The sequence below is a fragment of the Clupea harengus genome, chromosome 16 (assembly GCF_900700415.2).
Source record: "Clupea harengus chromosome 16, Ch_v2.0.2, whole genome shotgun sequence".
NCBI classification, from domain to species: Eukaryota; Metazoa; Chordata; class Actinopteri; order Clupeiformes; family Clupeidae; genus Clupea; species Clupea harengus.
Genome location: NC_045167.1, coordinates 21,915,614 through 21,932,838, shown reverse-complemented (window position 1 = coordinate 21,932,838; position 17,225 = coordinate 21,915,614). Strand labels below are relative to the sequence as shown.

Here is a 17,225-nt window from a genome sequence, read left to right as displayed (position 1 = left end):
TTTTGGCAATAAACATCAAAGGTGGGTTTGGCTTAGACAGAAAGATAGCCATACAGAAAAGCACCTCATACCCACTGTGAATTATGGTGGCGGATCTTTGATGTTGCGGGGCTGTTTTTCTTCCAAAGGCCCTCAACATCTTGTTAGGATACATGGTATCATGGACTCCATCAAATACCAGCAGATATTAATTGAAAACCTAACAACCCCCCATGGGCCGTGGTTGGACCTTCCAGCAGGACAATGATCCGAAGCACACCTCAAAATCAACACAAAAATTGTTCACCGACTGCCGAATAAAGGTTTTGCCATGGCCATCACAGTCCCTCGACCTAAACCCCATAGAAAATCTGTGGGAAGAGCTGAAGCCGAGTCTACAAGCGTTGACCTAAGAATCTGGAGAATCTGGAGAGATACTGTATGTAGGAATGGTCTCAGATCCCGTGCCTTGTGTTCACCAACCTCATCACGCATTATAGGAGGAGACTCAGAGCTGTTATCTTGGCAAAGGGAGGCTGCTCAAAACATTAAATTAAGGGGTGCCAATAATTGTGGCACACCTGTTTTGGAGAATAATATTTATTTAATGTCAAAAAAATAAATTTCTTTCAATAATTTTACAATTGTACAATTGTTGCATACTGTTACTTTAAATGAAAAGGTAAGATTTTTGTGAATATTTTGAGTGAAAGACCAAGAGGATAAACAGCAAAGACATTTTTTTCATAGCTTGTTTTTGTCACATTCACTAAGGGTGCCAATAATTGTGGAGGGCACTGTATAATTGTAAACCCCAACTGAAATTTAAGGTGAAAGGTACTATCAGCTGAGCTCTGTAAACAAATTATTATTATTAGGTCTTCCACTAGACTTACTTTTGAATCTTTTAATTTTATGTTTATCAACTTCTTTTTACTTGTTTCACTTTACTCTTATTTTTTTAATCATTTTTATTTAATTTATCTTAATTATTTATTGTCTTTCCTGTTATTGTATATGTAAAGCACATTGAGTTGCACATGTGCATGAAATGCGCTAGATAAATAAAGTTGCCTTGCCTTGCCTTGAGGAATTGCTTCCTTAAAAAAACATAATAGAGCTGTAAGAGGCCCCATATTTAAATATATCAATACTGACAAGGAACAAAACAACCTTTTCCTTTTATGTGTTATTGATTTAATTCAATTTCTCACCAACAACACTTCAACAATCAAAATTTGAACTGTGATGCAAACACACACACTTTTCACCAACTTTGTATTGATATATAGAAGAACAGAAGGTTTAGATATACTGTTGACTTGAGAAATCCTTCAGATGTTCAGATGTCTTTTCAAATTTTTGCTCCATCAAATTACAGCTCTATGTGTGTGTATATGTCTATTCAAGTGACTACGATAACTATAACTTTTGGGACATATGGAGCACTTGTACGGCTTCTCCCCAGTGTGGGTGTACATGTGTTTTTTAAGACAGGCCTTACGAGAAAAACGTTTCCCACAGTAGTCACAGGTGAAAGGCTTCACGCCGCTGTGTATGCGCGCGTGATCAATACGATGGCTGGACGTGGTAAAGCGCTGGTCACACACCTCACACCTGTATGGCTTCTCCCCTGTGTGGCTACGTATGTGCACCTGCAGGTCCCCTCCAGAATGGAAACCTTTCCCACACTGTGAGCACAAATAGGGCCTTTCTCCCGTGTGGATGCGCATGTGGACCCTCAGCGCCCCCTGGAGGCCGAACAGTTTGCCGCAGAAGGAACAGCAGTGCTGCCCGGCCCCTGCATGGACCTTCATGTGCTGCTTGAGCTGTCGAAGGCTGTGATAACGCTTGCCACAATCTGAGCAGAGGTAAGGCTTCTCACTCGTGTGCGTCAACAAGTGGACCTGGTGGTACATTTTGGTGGTGAAGCTTTTGCCACACTGGTCACAGTGGTAGGGCTTAAACTCTGGATGTGTCTTCAAGTGGCTCCTCAGGTCGATGGCCTCAGGAAACATCTCACCACAGAACCGGCACTGTCCCGAATCGCTCTTGGCTGGGGCATTGGCGGAGGTGTTCTTTGGCTTTCCGTTGGCACGGATTCTCTTTGGCTGTAAACACGTTGGCTGTGAGGGGTCCGCCTGGTCAGATTTGGCCTGCTGATGACTCCTGAGACCGGTCAGCTGTTTGAACTCCCTGCCGCAGTGAGCACATTTGAACGGTGGCCTGTCCACTGCGTGAGTTCTTCTGTGTTTGCGCCACTTATGCAAAGACGCAAGTCTCAGCCCACAGGTGACACACTTATACTTCGTCACACACGTGTCTTTCCGTTTGTTGATGGCCAGACTCAAGAGGTCTCGGCCATGTTGGGTGCCATCCTTAATGTGGCAGCGCAGGTGCCTGACGAGTTCTGAGTTGTATTTGAAACACCTGCTGCAATGGGGGCACTTCTTTCCCCCCCGTAAGGACGCAAGGCTCTTAGAGGAGGGAGAGGCTTTTTGTGTTGAATCAGAGGAACATTGGGAGTCGGCAGCATTATGGGAGGGCACCTCTATTACAGCCCCTGTGAAGAACGACATAAAATAAGGTCACACAGCAATTCAACAACATGGTAAAGAACTGACCAAACTGTCAGAAAATCTATCCTACCATTCACATCATCCTTTGTATTGTTGGTGGAGGATAGGTCTGAGAGCACCAAGACAATTCTGCTCAAAAAACCAAACACATTATCAGTCCATGACACGCTACATTCCCTGCTCCGGGTCTAAAGGTACTCAGAACTCAAAGAAGGAAATGAGAATTATTAAGTTTCTTACTTCTGTTGTAACAACACTGGACGAACGTCTTCTTGCTTAGGATGGGATACATTCATGTTCTCTCCCGGCCGAGCCACAGTTGGCTTCTCATCAGTACACTGGTCAACTGGAATGAGTGACAGAACTTCTAAAGGCACAATGGTCTGTAAGACAGCCCCTCCTGGGAATAAAGAACCCAGCACTTGATCAGAAGTGAGGGTAGCGTACATGTCTGTCACCTCTAAAGTTGCTTCCTCTTTATCTTTATCAAACATGTTGGATACGGACTCTGTAGTTTTTCGAGTCGTCTTCCCGCGTCCGAGTTCAACCATAGGAACATTGGTCTGATTTGGAGTCGCCTCCTCCATCCCAGTCTCTATATCCAGGTCAAACTCAGCGCTATCCTCGTCATGTGCACCACCCTGGATTGTGTTAGTAGAGGAAGGGTCAGCCAGTCTTTGGACCTCTCTGACCACACTTAAGGTTGCATGAATGTCTTGGCATCTCTGCTCATGTCCGTCTGTCTCCTGGTCCTCATCTTGAGGTTCTTGGGAGGAAGGCCTTTGTAAATCAAGGTGGGGCTCCCTGTGCAGGTTGCTTAGCCGATGGCACACACCAGGTATGCGTTGATACGACAGAGAGGACATGATTCGGTCTTCTACTATAGAGGGAAGATCTGTGGATGGTGACAAGATGTGCCAAAAGCTTCAATAAGTAACTGTGACTTATCTAAAAAAAAACATGCATGGCTGCTTTGACCACTTCCATAACACCTCAGATGCTTTCCATGGTAGCAATTTTAGCAGACTTCATACAGTCGCTTGGCAATTCATTAACAACAAACTATGGTATTCCCCTTAACAATCATACTAGTTGGGTAAAACAATATGCTAAAATTCCCCTGAGATGCACACAGATTCCTGGATATGTATGACCATTTTAAGCACCCAAAGAGCAAGTAGTACAAAAAAGTGTACAATTAAGTGTCTTTATGTTTAATGAGGAAAATAAGTTATATTGTTGATGGAGTTTTAAAGCACTGTTCACTGGTGTCTGAAAGTACTGAGTGCCTTTTACTTTACACATGTTTTAAAATGACATTCTTGAAATGCATGTTTCATTCATATGATCAGCCACAGCCTTATTGTACAGAGAGGAAGATGGTAAGTACGCAATGTTAGATGCATGAGTAACTGATGGAGATGCTGAGTCTCACCTGTCTCTCCCAGTGGTCCATGGTAAGTGTTCTGAAGCAGAGAGTGAAGGTGTTCTGGCTGACAGAGATACTGCTCACATTCATTCCAGAGAGAGGAGCTGTCTACCCAGGAGGACACCTGAGATGATGGAACTCTTTATTAGAGGCCAACATAATATAATTGATACAGTGATGTATTATCAGTCATAGCTGCAATATAAATGTCAATGCATCCTCATGGAGGTAAAATAATCCTTTTTCGTACTTGTTTAAAGTTTGGTATTGGGAGAAGCTTTTCCAGTCTTGAAATGAAGTAGCAAACCAGAACTTGGAGAGCTTTGTCAAAGTCTGGCCCATATTCCACAGGATACACCCTCTGGATATAAAAAACAAGACAATTCATTGTGAAGATGCTGCTGAGGACTACTGTGAAGCAATGTATATCAATCCATCAAAAGACACAGTTAAAATCAGATACAAACTAAACTGACAAAATGTAACAACATTGCTGGTGTGGAGATCAGATGTGTTCACAGAATCAGCCACGTTTAAAAAAAATATGCATTCTACTTAAGTGTGACTGACCTTAAAAAAGTATTCCTTTCCAACAGGATCCTCCAGTAGATTCAACACAAGCTTCAGAAAACTACTCTGAAGGTTTTCCAGTTCTGAATTTTTACTCTGGGTAGGACATCAAATTAAATTAAAAAAATATTGATTTTTAGATTGTTAGTTTTTTTAACAAATAGAGCAGCATTAAGCACCGAGTATTTTTGCCATGCATCAAGAAACACTTAAAAAAAAATGACAAAATTGTGTTGTCAATGCATTATGGATGTATTCATTTAAAAGGACTTTTTTTTTTTTACACTGCTTTGGCTTTTCAAACTATGCAGAGTCAGTGATAGAAATGTAAAATTCTTTAAGCCTACCTACACTTTTTAGATGTTGAGTTTGGATTCCACTTAAATGACTTCTGATGGTTTGTAGATCAACTGGGACATCCCCCTTGCACATCTCCAGCAACATCTGAAACACTTGTGGTCATTAGCACACATACCCGTTAACACTGACTGTATTGGGCTAGGTGGCTTCTGATCTCACCTTTGCTCGAAGCCCTATAATCAATGTTGCTTTTTGCCTGTGGCTCAAAAGGTCTGGCACAATCTTCAACACAACAGAGACAAAGTTCTCCAATTTTCCAAAATTCTCTACATTTTGTTGATGTGCAACCTGCCACATGTAAGCGGTCATAAGTCGCACAGGAGGAACCAGAAGACGGAGGGACAAGAGAGAGGGAGCCGAATCTGTAAAGAACATAGCATTTTTATTTACAGTTAGCACACAAATGGTCCACCTATTGTACATTATTTCTTCATGCATGCGATACATATTGTTCTTTGCTGAGAGTTATTAACACTATCTGTGTTTTCAATGTAAGAGCAAGCATCTACCTTATCCTGCTTTACTTTTTTGGGTTCTTTCCTGTGTTTAACTATTGGATGAGAATAACAACACAGATTGTGACTTATGAATGAATCAGTCAGTAGTCCTCATACACCGACATAGACCAAGTTGATTCGTTATAATCTAACAAACTAAAGCTTAATAAAATAAAGATGAGCTGAAGTACAAATATCTTCTTGTGGCTGTTACTACTGAAACTGAATTCAGCAAAACCGTTAGATCACCAAAAACGCATTAATGACTTAAGAGAAAGTCAACTGAGACCAGGGCAGTATAGCCAATGGAATAACACTGCAAAGTGGCTATGCAAACACATCCCACCATAAACAGAGGGAGAGAGAGAGATGGTGGCGGTTAAATCAAACCTAGCATCGTATGTTTACATGCAGGTTGGGTCAAATCAAATAATGTTGTCCGTTAGCTTTCGCGCAAACCTTTGGAATTACGGTAAGAACATAATCAATTTACCCATACCCATGTGTGCCAGTTTTCATGAAGAATTCCCTAACAAATAATGAAATAACAATTACTAAGCTACAACTTCTATCGTTACGTTTTCTATTTCTTCTTCTTCTTTTTCCTAAGTCTTCTTCTTTGAGTGACATTACCGGCAGTTGGCACTCAGTTGATAGTGGAGTTTCTGCCACCTACTGGGCTGGTGTAAGTAACGCCAGAAGTGGACGGGGCCAAATACAAAAACACGCAAGTGAAAACAGAGTGACTCACGGGGGTTATTAACTGCTAAACAACATACAAACCATTCGAAGATTGGATGGCGGATCTGGTATAATTCTAGTAATCTCAATGCAGCCTTTTTAGGAAAAATGAATTGCAGCAATAAAATCCAAAATAAAGAAGGAACCGACATACATGTTTTATGTTGTACACTTTGTATGTTAAATGTCCACTATGCACCAACGACACTACTAGAGAGTGATTGATGAAAGAAAACGCATCAGCGCTAAACCTACACCGAACCAAAGAGCCGGCTTTTTTGTGAAGGAATGCCACAACTCATCACACATTAGCAAGGCATATCCGGGTCATTCTGCTGAAAGACTACCTGTATTTTCATATATCCAGGGACATTTTCTGTGGTGCAAAGTCACTCTGGCAGGGCACCACAGGGGACTATTCACCATACTGCTAATAGCTGAATAGATGGGAGTTTTCCTAGTCCACCTAGTGGTAGTCTTGCAATGTATCCCCCATAACAAATAGGCGTGACCATGTTCTGGGATTTTTGTCATGTTGTATTTTGGCTTTGACTGGACGGTGGAAGACTGACTGGTAGAGTCGGTGATATTATTTGACACTGAGAAAATGTAGTTACTCTGAAAAAAAGGTGTTGGTGTAGGTGTTTAATGATTTCACATTTTCATGGGAGAATATGTTACCATGAGGGGTAACATCTTAGCCATTACATAAAAATATTGAGTGTACCACTCAGATTCGATTTCGGAATTTCACCCATAGACCACGGGGAGGCAGCAGTGTGCCTTTGAAGTGCGTACTTGGCTTCAGATTTGCTCTGGCTTCACCGAAGGAGCAGCGCGCAAAGTATTCTGGTACTTGGGTGTCATGACGCCAAGTTCAAAACAGAAAACGTCAATACAAGTCGACCACTGTGTATTTATCAGTAATTTTTTCTTATAACTATGTGTTAGTTTTTAATCCTCGGAACACCGTGGCAGTGTTTTATAGAACAGTGCCCTTTCTTTGAAAAACATTTGCACCACAATAGCAGGTAGTCTGGTTCATGGGGCTTTCGAGAAAAACTCGCCGGCTGAATAACTTAGCAGCAGCTAGTATCTATGTCACTTAGATAGGCTTTTAGCTTGCCAACTATCTTAAGCATTTGCGTTCAAGATAACATCGTGTATACTTAATTTCTCCTATATAACCTGTCGCTTTATTTGTCATGGAGTTACCTATGTAACGTTGCAGGTATACAGTCGTTAAGTTGTACTTGATGTCATGTTTCTAACAGTCTGTCAGGAGAGCAAAGAACTCACGTGTTAGAAACGTAGCTAGCGAACAGTAGGTTAACTGCTAGCTTTAGCTACATAGCTCTGGTATGCTAACTGTTAGCTACTGTTGACTTGCTAACAAAACATTACCAGTGTTTGCGACAGAAAGATAAGACAGTGTGCTAAATACAATTCTAGATTATTTGTTAAACTGCCAGTTCGTCTTATGATTTAGCATCTACTAACCATTCCAATTTGGCTTTATGCTAACGTTTTAAGACAGCGATGAGCAGCGGGAATAAAGCCATAGATCTGCAGATGCAAATGCGTCAAAATACCGAAGATCTCCAACACTTCATGAGAGAACTTGGTAACTGGGAAACTGACATAAAGAAGAAGGACGAACAACTCCGGACAGGAAACGTGGGAGAAAGCTCAGTATGACTGGTTAAAGCTTTTTTTTTAAGTTTCTCAATAGTCATTTCCAATAAGTGATCAATCTAAGGACTCCCGTTGTTTATTGTTTTTGGCAGAAAAGTGTCCCACCTGTGAGAAATAAAGATTTCAAAAAGAAGAGGAGAAGAACGAAAAATAAAATATCAGACAATGATGCCGCCAACGAAGACAAGAAATCAAGTCGGATTAGATCACATGACTACCAGGCCTGGGATAAATTTGATGTGGTAATAATACTGATATTGTTCACGTCTCATCATTTGTTTCTGTTTGTTACCTTATCTGCCACTGTTCTCGAATTTGTGTTAAGTCATGTTTAAGGCTTACCAGTCCTTGCGGTTTTTGACAGGACAAAGCTATAGAGTCAATGGATAAGGAAGACAGTCCAGAGGAGTCGAATGACTCGGATTCAGAGGACGGTGTTAAGGTTGACCAAGAGACAGCTCTGGCAGAGAAGGAAAAGGTTTGCCACCACGAAACTTTTTTCATTTGTTGATGATGTGACTGCGTTTTAATTTCTTTGTTGTAAAAGTAATTTAGGAAATGTCGGCATGTAGAGTCCCGTATCTGGTGCTGTAGGATTGTATAGTGTTTTAGATTGGTGTCTGTAAAACTCTGTTGTATATTTAAAGGGAAACAAGCTCTTTAAGCAAGGCAAGTATGATGAAGCTTTGGAGTGTTATACCAGAGGCATGGATGCAGACCCACATAACCCCGTCATCCCGACCAACAGAGCTGCGTGCTTCCTCAAACTCAAAAAGTATGTCATCCACTTTGTACTTGGTTGATGTATGAGACCATAACTCTTCACCGTACTGGAACAGAATATTCTTCCTACTACTTGCAGGTATGCCGTTGCTGAGTCGGACTGCAATTTGTCTCTGGCTCTGGACAGTAAATACATCAAAGCTTATGCTAGAAGAGGAGCCGCACGCTTTGCCCTGAAGAATTATCAGTCTGCCTTAGAGGGTGAGTGGACATTATGGCTATAAACAGATGGATTGATAAATGAGCCATCCTCTTGATTGATGTTAAAATTGTAATTTGTGTCGGACCAATCTACTTATGTACACTTCTGTAAAGCTTGGGCTTGCTTCGGTGGCATTAATGATAACTCACGCCGTCTGTCACACTAAAATGGATTCATCTGTTGACTGTCCAAAGATTATGAGACTGTTCTCAAGCTTGATCCGGGCAGCCTGGAGGCTCAGAACGAGCTGAAAAAAGTTAAAGAGGTACGACTCTACACCGCACTATGAATGTTAAAGGGATTATGTGTGTGCAGTGTGTTCATGGTTATTCTCTTACCATGTCTAAGGCCCTAGCTAAAGCGGGACCCACAGAGGAAGCAAAGAAACAAATAGAAGGAGAGACTGTGATTGATCCTGCTCTGCAGAAGAGGCTTGAGGAGCAGCAGAAAAGCCAGGAGGCAGTATTGCACAAGGACCGGGTAGGCCTTTTCAGCCAGGACATTTCTCATATGAAGTGCCTTTGATCTAGATTTCAGTAGTGTGGCATTTTGAATGACGGTGAAATATAGCAACTGCATATTCTATGGTGTGGCCTCCTTAGGGCAATGCTTACTTCAAGGAGGGGAAATATGAAGCTGCCGCAGAATGCTACACCCAGGGAATGGAGGCAGATATCACCAATGTTCTCCTTCCAGCCAACCGGGCGATGGCTTACCTGAAACTTGAGAGGTACTAAACCCATCTAAACCACCAGTAGTTGTTCAAGGTGTCCGTAATGGCCTCAACACTCTTTTCTGCAGGGCCTTTACTACTGTTTTTGCCTAAAAATACACTCTTGAAGACAGATTTCTCAGGATGATATTAAAAAGTAGAAGTTTATTTCTAATATTGTTTTCAGCAGCCATGGTATGGCTTAAGGTCATCATTTTATCCAGTTTGGATTCGTTAAGTCCTGACCTCATGTCGTCTTGGCCTTCTCTGTTCTCAGGTATGGGGAAGCTGAAGAGGACTGTAGTAAAGCCATAGCTCTGGATGGCACCTACTCCAAGGCCTTCGCCAGACGGGGAACAGCCAGAGCCGCTCTCGGGAAGCTGCCAGAGGCTAAACAAGGTGTGTAGGTGTTATGACCCACACACAAACGCTGCTGGAAAAATCTGTAACATGATGTTTGAGAATTTTGCTTTTCCACAAACCTTTCATGCAAACAGCTACTATCTTCCTAAACATCCAGAGTACATAGTACATGGTTACTGATAATGACAAAGCATTATTCCAGCCCTTTGAAGAACAGAAAGAAACAATAACAAATAAGCAAAAACAATGGTGGCATCTTCTTGCAGTGTAGACTTTAAATGTCTGTGATGTGTAAGATGAAATTGTGCATTTCTGTCTTGCTTCAGTGAATACAGCACATTTTTTACTCAAATGTTCAACAAATGCAATAACATGGTGCCTAAAGTGAAATGTTGTGTCTCGTTTAGATTTTGAGCAAGTTCTGAAGTTGGAGCCTGGCAACAAGCAGGCTGTGAACGAACTCAACAAGATTAAAATGGTAAATTCACAAATGACTTGTACCAAAATCAACCTGCTGACATAAATTACATTTCACCTGTGAAATCTCATTTGAAGGACTGAATATTTGAAACCTTGAAACACAACAGTTAGTCTTAAGACTGAATGTCCTCTCATCTTCTCAAGGACATTAATGCGGGTCAAATGTCATCTGGGGAGTACAGCCAGAGAAGAGTAATTCAGCCAATCAACAAACCACCTCACTTGCGCTCAACTGTAAGTCAAGTCTCCACTGTCTAATGCTTTTATAAGCTGGTGTGTTGTTGAGTGGCATTCACTCCATTGCCATTGTGTTCTGATTGTGCCCATGTTTTTACAGAAGCCACTAAGAAGGGTGGAAATCGAGGAGATTAAAGGAGACGTCGCCCCTTCAGACAGGTCTCTGATCACCGCAGAGATATCTGAATCCCTTGAAACTCAGGTCCCATCACTGGCAGCAGTTCAGTCTGAGAGGAAGGTCAAAGCTGAAGGGTCATCACTGGCAGCAGTTCAGTCTGAGAGTAAGGTCAAAGGTGAAGGATCATCGCTGGGATCCTCCCCCTCTGCCAAAATACAGAAGATCGAGGAGCTGCCTGACACGGTCTCACAACCACCAGCCAAGTAAGACTCCATTTCAATCAGACTCTGATAAATTGTTAGACATTTTTGAAATTATGTTATAAATGTGTAGAAATGGTTAGAAATGATTCACTAACAACTTGTGTGTCCATTGTGATACCTAGCGTAGCTATGTCAGTTATCAAACATCGGCCATTCTGTTAAACAATCAAAATGCTAAGTTTAATAATGGATTTACAATCGATATGCTCAGTTTAATAATGGGTTAACATGACAACGCGAACGTTTCCCGATAACACACGCCGTCCGATAATTAATTAATTAATTAGTTACAATAGAGTTCTTGGTAGGTACTGTGGTCTGTTTGTGTTTGTGTGAGTCAGAATCAGCAGGCTGATTTCCCATGAAGGTGTCAAATGAACAGTTTTATTACAATATCCTTTATGGTTCATGCTTAGATGGCAGGGTTGTTGAGTGGTTTGGTCATCGCTTCTTTTTCAGTCACACAGGTGTTAGGCAAGGACTTCTAGTGAGGAGAAACAGAAACAAACAGAAACCTTCACTGAAAGGTTCAGCCAGTACCATCAGGTTTTAGGTTGCATGGCCTAAAGTGTGTTTGGTGGTTTTATGCCTTCGGCAGTGTCTGCTGTGTGGCTGAGGGTTTGATTAGGTCATTGCTGCCAAAAGTGCTTTAACCAAGTACTAAGTGAAGGGTCTGAATGCCAATGTAAATGGGATATTTTATTTTTAATACACTTACAAAACACTCCAAACAAGGTTTTTACTTGGTCATTGTAGAGTATTGTGTGTAAGCTGGTGGAGGGAGGGAAAAAATTAGTTGAATCAATTTTAAGATAAGTCTGTGTGTGTACATGTACACATTAAGCTATTTCTCTATGCATAACTTTCTATTTGTTTTTAAACCTTATCAAATCCTCAGCCACTGGTTGACACTGCTGAAGGCATAAAACCACCAAACACACACTACGTCATGCAACCATAAACCTGATGGTACTGGGTAAACCCTTCAGTGAAGGTTTCTGTTTGCAAAGCTCCTCACTAGAAGTCCTTGACTAACACCTGTGTGACTGAAAAGGAGGTGATAAGCAAACCACTCAAACTCTCAGCCACTATAAGGGTCAGCAATTCAGTTCAGTTTCAACAGAAACCGTTTGGAACCTTTGCAGACTTTCTGCACGTTGGTTCAATTCAGTAAGCTAAGCGGTCGTACATCACAAACAGCCTGAGACGGGCGAGACACGTGGACCCACTTTAATAAGCAGTGCACGTAAACATAATCTGTTTGATGCTTTGTATAAGTGGAAGGGAGGATATTTTAACATAAGAGTTGGTACTGTGCCAGCGGTGTCTTTGAAGGTTGCACCTCACCCCTGTTGTGTCAGGGTAAACATCACCACCCTACAGATGTATATTTTAAGATGTATTTTAAGAACACTATCAAGCCTTTTGAACTCTCGCACGACAGGCAGAGCCCTGCTACTGTAGTTACTGTGAAATCGAACTGGCAAACCTCATGTTATAGGTACTTGCATGCTGGTACTTAATGGTCCTAAATGTTCAATGTTGAATTAGCATGTAATGTAAATTGATACTTATCAACAATATAGCAACAAATTGCTGAATAACAGATGCATACATAAAGATTTGGAATCTAAACGCAGAATGAATCGATTGGTATTCATTTTAAAAACATGCTGATGTCACTGTGTTTACCTCTGCTTTAGGGGGCCTGAGGGTGATCGTGCGAAAGCCTCGAGGACTAAACACGTAGAGGAACGCCCAGAGGCCTCGGAGCCGGCCACCTCCTTACGTCACCCGGAGTCTGATGCCCCCCCTCCCCCTCCAGCTAACAGTTTCCAGTTGGAAGCCGACCTGAGGAAGATCGGGAAAAGGCCTGAATCGATTTACAAATATTTAAAGGTGTGTGCTGTACTGGTTGTCTGCTTAATCAGGAGAGCAAATATATGTTGTCTTGGGTTTATGTTGAGCAAACACAATATTTTATCACTAAAGCCTTTGTTAGCTGGACTGCTGTACCTGATGTGTTCTAATTGATTTGAAACAAGAACAAAACATATCTTTTTTTTTTTTATCTCGTACTCTGTTCCAGACAATATCTTCAAATTCTCATTAAGAAAACCTCACATTGGTACATTTCTGCAAGCAGGTGCACGTGACATTGTGTTTTAAACTGTTGTCTGTTTCTGTCGTGTCATTTCAGCAAATTCAGCCTGAGGCTTTCGCCAGAATCTTCCAGAACTCCCTAGAACCTGAAATTCTGAATCAGATTTTGCAGACACTCCAAAATCATTACATCAAGTAAGCATAACATAAAACCCTTAAATGAGGTGTTTACTTTGTGATTCTGGGTCGTGGTAATCTCTGCTTATGGTGTGCACCTTATGGTGCCATCAGAAATGTTTTACAACAAGTGTGTTTGAGAGATACTTTGAGTGCTCATCTGTCTTCTTCCACTCAGGAATGAGAAGCCCACACTCATCCTGGACATCCTCAAGAACCTGGCGAGTGTGAGGCGATTCGACATGGCGGTCATGTTCATGTCAACCACAGAGAAGAAAGGTATACAATATCAGTTGATGATATTAACAGATCTGTTCCAAGTATGGAAAAGGTCACGGATGCTTATTTGTCTTGAGCAAGCTTTCTGGCGCAGGCTGAATGTCTTGGTGCAAACAGTCCTCGTGCAGTTCATAGTTTTAAAACACTGAGTCCTGTTGGATTTGAAAGTGAGCCAAAACGTGTTTTGAAAAGGCTCACTTACTAGAACCAAGGGGTTGCATTTGGATGCTGAACAGGGGTGTGAAGGATTCGTCTAGTGCTAATTTATGCCATTGACTTGGTATGGAGGCTTTTATAATCTTATTGAGTATACTGGAACTTGCTTCCCACTTCCAGTTTACTATGCCACCAGGAAGCAGCTCCACTACATATACTTGTGATGTCTCTGCAGTACTTGAGAAAGTCTCTCCGCTTATGTGAGCGGTGTTTTCTGAAAGAGGAAAGGGTTTTTCTAACTAATCTCTGCCATACCATTCTTTTAGTGATCCAGGAGTTGTTTGGGACTCTACAGCGAGCTGGGCTCAACGATGCATCTGTCCAGGCCCTGCAGAAGAAGTATGGAGTATGACCTCTGACCTCTGGGTTGGTAGGGGAGCCATGGTGAAGGCAGCTACCCAGAGCTGCTAGTCAATGAATATCTCCTACCAGATGGAGATGAACTGTGTTTCTGTGGTATGGCCATGTGGAATGCAGTTGCCCTGGAGTTGACACTGAACCTGACACTGTCTGTAAAGTCCCCGTGGAGCCAGAGGAGAAGGTGAATGAATGTCCTGTGGCACAAGCTTGACACTGCTTTTACATTAAATCAAATGGGTGAAGGAAGATTAACTTTTGTGACTTAATTGTTTATTTGCATGAGAAATGCTAACAAAAACAGCAACAAAAAAGCACAATGGCCCAGGAAGTGCCCTAATTGTCCAGGCTGCTGTTCCTGATGTCCAGTCCATTACATTTGCTTATTCCTTAAATCACTTGTTTTGAGGATCCATTTGTTTGCATATGTGTGTGTAATCATTTTCAAATACACCAGGAATGATTTCAAAATCAGGTTTTAATTTTTCAGTGACGTGTATGCTACATTCTGTTGTGTGTGTGTGTGTGTGTGTGTGTGTGTGGGTGTGTGGGTGTATACATACATACATATACAGTATAGCTTGCATTTTAGTTGCATATTTCAAAGTTGAAAAGTTACATTACTAGTAGGGGTGGGAATCTCTTGGCACCTCACGATTCGATTCGATTCCGATTCAGAGGTCAACGATTCGATTCTAAACCGATTCTCGATTCTAAACCGATTATCGATTCTAAACCGATAAAACGATTATCGATGCATCTAGATTTTTAAAACATTTGAGTTTGCTACTCAGAGTCTCAAATCACTTCCTACTTTGTGTTTGATAATTAAAGAAAATCAACAGATCTATTTTTTTATTAGAGAAAAAGTGTGTCCTTGTCACAATTATGACTTTCTATGAACAATGCAATAATCGATGCAGCTTGCATTTCAACACAAAATGAATGTGTAAAAAAAAAAAAAAAAAAAAATATTATTATTTTTTATTTTTTTTTTATTTAAAAAAAAAATCGATTATGAACTTTTCTGAATCGAGACAGAATCGTTCTAGAGAGAATCGAGAGAAATCGAAAAATCGATTTTTTCCCCCACCCCTAATTACTAGTAATGTTTTGTAGGTTAGATTATGTCCTCTTTCAGTATATAAAAGGTCTTTATCTGATCTTAATCTTTACCAAGATTAGCAACCGCACCAGTCAGGATCTGTAGGAGAAAGTAATGATAGTGAAGTCAATTTAGCTTTTCCAACTGTAGTTACCTGGTACTGCTACTAGACAATGATGAGTGTGCCCTTGCACTCTTAAAGAGCCCCTTACTGTTAATCTTGTACATACATAGAGAAATATATTTAATCTCTGGTCTCTGGTAGTAGTAATATTTACTGGTACTGCAATGCCTTGAATTGGGTATGAAGCAAACTGTTGTCCATTTCTGCCTGGTTGTATTACCTGTGACATCAAGTGTTTCATTTGCTGCAGCGATGTTTCCAGTGACGGCATTCACTGCTATGCATATCAGGGTTTCAGTGGCCACATAGTGGCTGATGGTGAGCTCCACCTTACTGCCTTGCAGTGTTTTCCCATAGAGCTCCCATGTGTAGACGCAAGGTGGGGAGCAGACAGCTGAGCACTCAAAAGTGGACTTCAGTCCTACCTGTAGTGAGTTTGGCCCAGAGATAGTGACATTCTTTGGGCCATCTGCAGGAAGTAAAAATGTACAGGGAATAATGTGGTTTATGAAACTGTGCACTTAAAAGTAGGTCACTTGAATAGATATTAGTAACATTCTCATTACTTTAATTTTAAAAGGACGTGCCTTTTTTATGCACCTGAAAGTCTAAAGGGTATTTTCCTTGTTAAAAGTTATATTTAGTTGAAGGGCTTAAAATGTGTTTGACTTACCAGTCAACTCAATGTTGGTCTGAACAGTGGCATAGTTTTGGGTAACTGGATTGTACGGCACACATTCAAGAACACCCTCATCAGCTATACTTGCTGTGCTGATAGAGTAGCTGCCATTTGTGGCAACCATTTCTCTATTGAAAAACCACAGGTAAGTACAAGCTGGGTAGCATTCAGCTGAGCAGAAAAATGTGTCTGTAGTTCCTGGGGGAAGGAATGTTGTCTGTCCGACTGGTCTGTTACCAGACTGAGTTAACACAGGAGTCAGTGGCCCATCTGTAAAACAGGCATGCTCAGTGTAAAGCATAAACTTAAAAAAAAAAAACATAAATCTTAACTCATGCTACAGTTATATATTTGACAAAAGAAGAGCATCAACTGAACTGCCAAGGTTTAAGGATCTGGCACACTACACCATTTTAATGCTGGACAAGAATTCTCCATGACCCTGTCCCTGGCAAAGTCCAGAAACCTCCACACCTATATGTTTGGTATGCTTGACTTGTGGCAGGGCAACATAAGGGCAACTTTACAAAGAATGAGTTAAGAGTTTGGATAACCTCATTGTGGTGAAGTTTAAAATAAAGATTAGCAAAAATTCCGTTTCTAGTTGTGTAATGCAAAACAAGACGAGGAATCTGGCCATGTGGGTCAAAGAGGGCTTCTTAACCTGCTTATCAGAGAGAAATCACACACCTGATTGTATCCAACCTGCAGCAATGGAGAGAGAGAGAGAGAAAGAGTGCAGCCGAGGGCACAACCAGAGAAGACCCCACTGGGTCGTAAATACAGTCTAGTGTACTCACAGATGACCTTCAGCTCATAGGAGACTCCAGGGATGACTTTTCCTTGCTCAGTGACAATACACTCATATACGCCTGCATCAGGTGGACGGAGTGGATCAAATGAAAGGGTAACGTTGTTGTCAGCAAGATGGACTCTGTCACTTGTAGACAGAGGTTTCCCATTCTTGGTCCACTGAATATTAGATTCTTGATGCGCTCCAACACACTGCAGGGAATAGGATCCGTCTGCTATAGATGGTGTTAGTGTGACGGGACGCACCGCAACTGGATCTGGTAAAAAAAAAAGAAGGATCTATTGTTGTGTTCATTTATGTGAGTGTCATTTATAACTTTACCACTGTATGTTTTTTTTTAACGGTTAAACAGAGAAGTATTGT

The 17,225-nt window shown here is 41.3% G+C and overlaps 2 protein-coding genes and 1 long non-coding RNA gene across 5 annotated transcripts; 1 reads left to right on the top strand and 2 right to left on the bottom strand.

Annotated features, from left to right (window-relative positions):
- Positions 1-1,159: 1,159 nt before the first annotated feature.
- On the bottom strand, positions 1,160-6,125 carry LOC105900681. Of its 2 annotated transcripts, XM_031583218.2 has the most exons (9): positions 5,914-6,125; positions 5,077-5,279; positions 4,909-5,001; positions 4,558-4,653; positions 4,238-4,348; positions 3,994-4,111; positions 2,799-3,453; positions 2,629-2,687; positions 1,160-2,542 (listed from the first exon to the last, which is right to left on the bottom strand). In XM_031583218.2, exons 1-9 carry the CDS (start codon positions 5,915-5,917, stop codon positions 1,350-1,352), a joined length of 2,532 nt encoding a protein of 843 aa, XP_031439078.1. In that variant the 5' UTR covers positions 5,918-6,125; the 3' UTR covers positions 1,160-1,349. The 2 variants fall into 2 exon arrangements, with proteins under 2 accessions (XP_031439078.1, XP_031439077.1); XM_031583217.2 differs by lacking the exon at positions 5,914-6,125 and having other exon boundaries at positions 5,077-5,894.
- Positions 6,126-6,894: 769 nt separating this feature from the next.
- On the top strand, positions 6,895-14,611 carry rpap3 (RNA polymerase II associated protein 3). Of its 2 annotated transcripts, XM_012828056.3 has the most exons (17): positions 6,895-7,186; positions 7,689-7,847; positions 7,943-8,092; positions 8,215-8,328; positions 8,498-8,625; positions 8,713-8,834; positions 9,030-9,100; positions 9,184-9,315; positions 9,438-9,565; positions 9,825-9,946; positions 10,318-10,388; positions 10,535-10,624; positions 10,728-11,008; positions 12,712-12,907; positions 13,209-13,306; positions 13,467-13,567; positions 14,050-14,611. In XM_012828056.3, exons 2-17 carry the CDS (start codon positions 7,695-7,697, stop codon positions 14,133-14,135), a joined length of 2,043 nt encoding a protein of 680 aa, XP_012683510.2. In that variant the 5' UTR covers positions 6,895-7,186; positions 7,689-7,694; the 3' UTR covers positions 14,136-14,611. The 2 variants fall into 2 exon arrangements, with proteins under 2 accessions (XP_012683510.2, XP_012683508.2); XM_012828054.2 differs by lacking the exon at positions 6,895-7,186 and having other exon boundaries at positions 7,193-7,847.
- A 599-nt stretch (positions 14,612-15,210) lies between these two features.
- On the bottom strand, positions 15,211-16,112 carry LOC122133569. Its single transcript, XR_006152874.1, has 3 exons — positions 16,043-16,112; positions 15,590-15,838; positions 15,211-15,344 (listed from the first exon to the last, which is right to left on the bottom strand). It is a non-coding gene; the product is annotated as an uncharacterized LOC122133569 (long non-coding RNA).
- Positions 16,113-17,225: the final 1,113 nt, after the last annotated feature.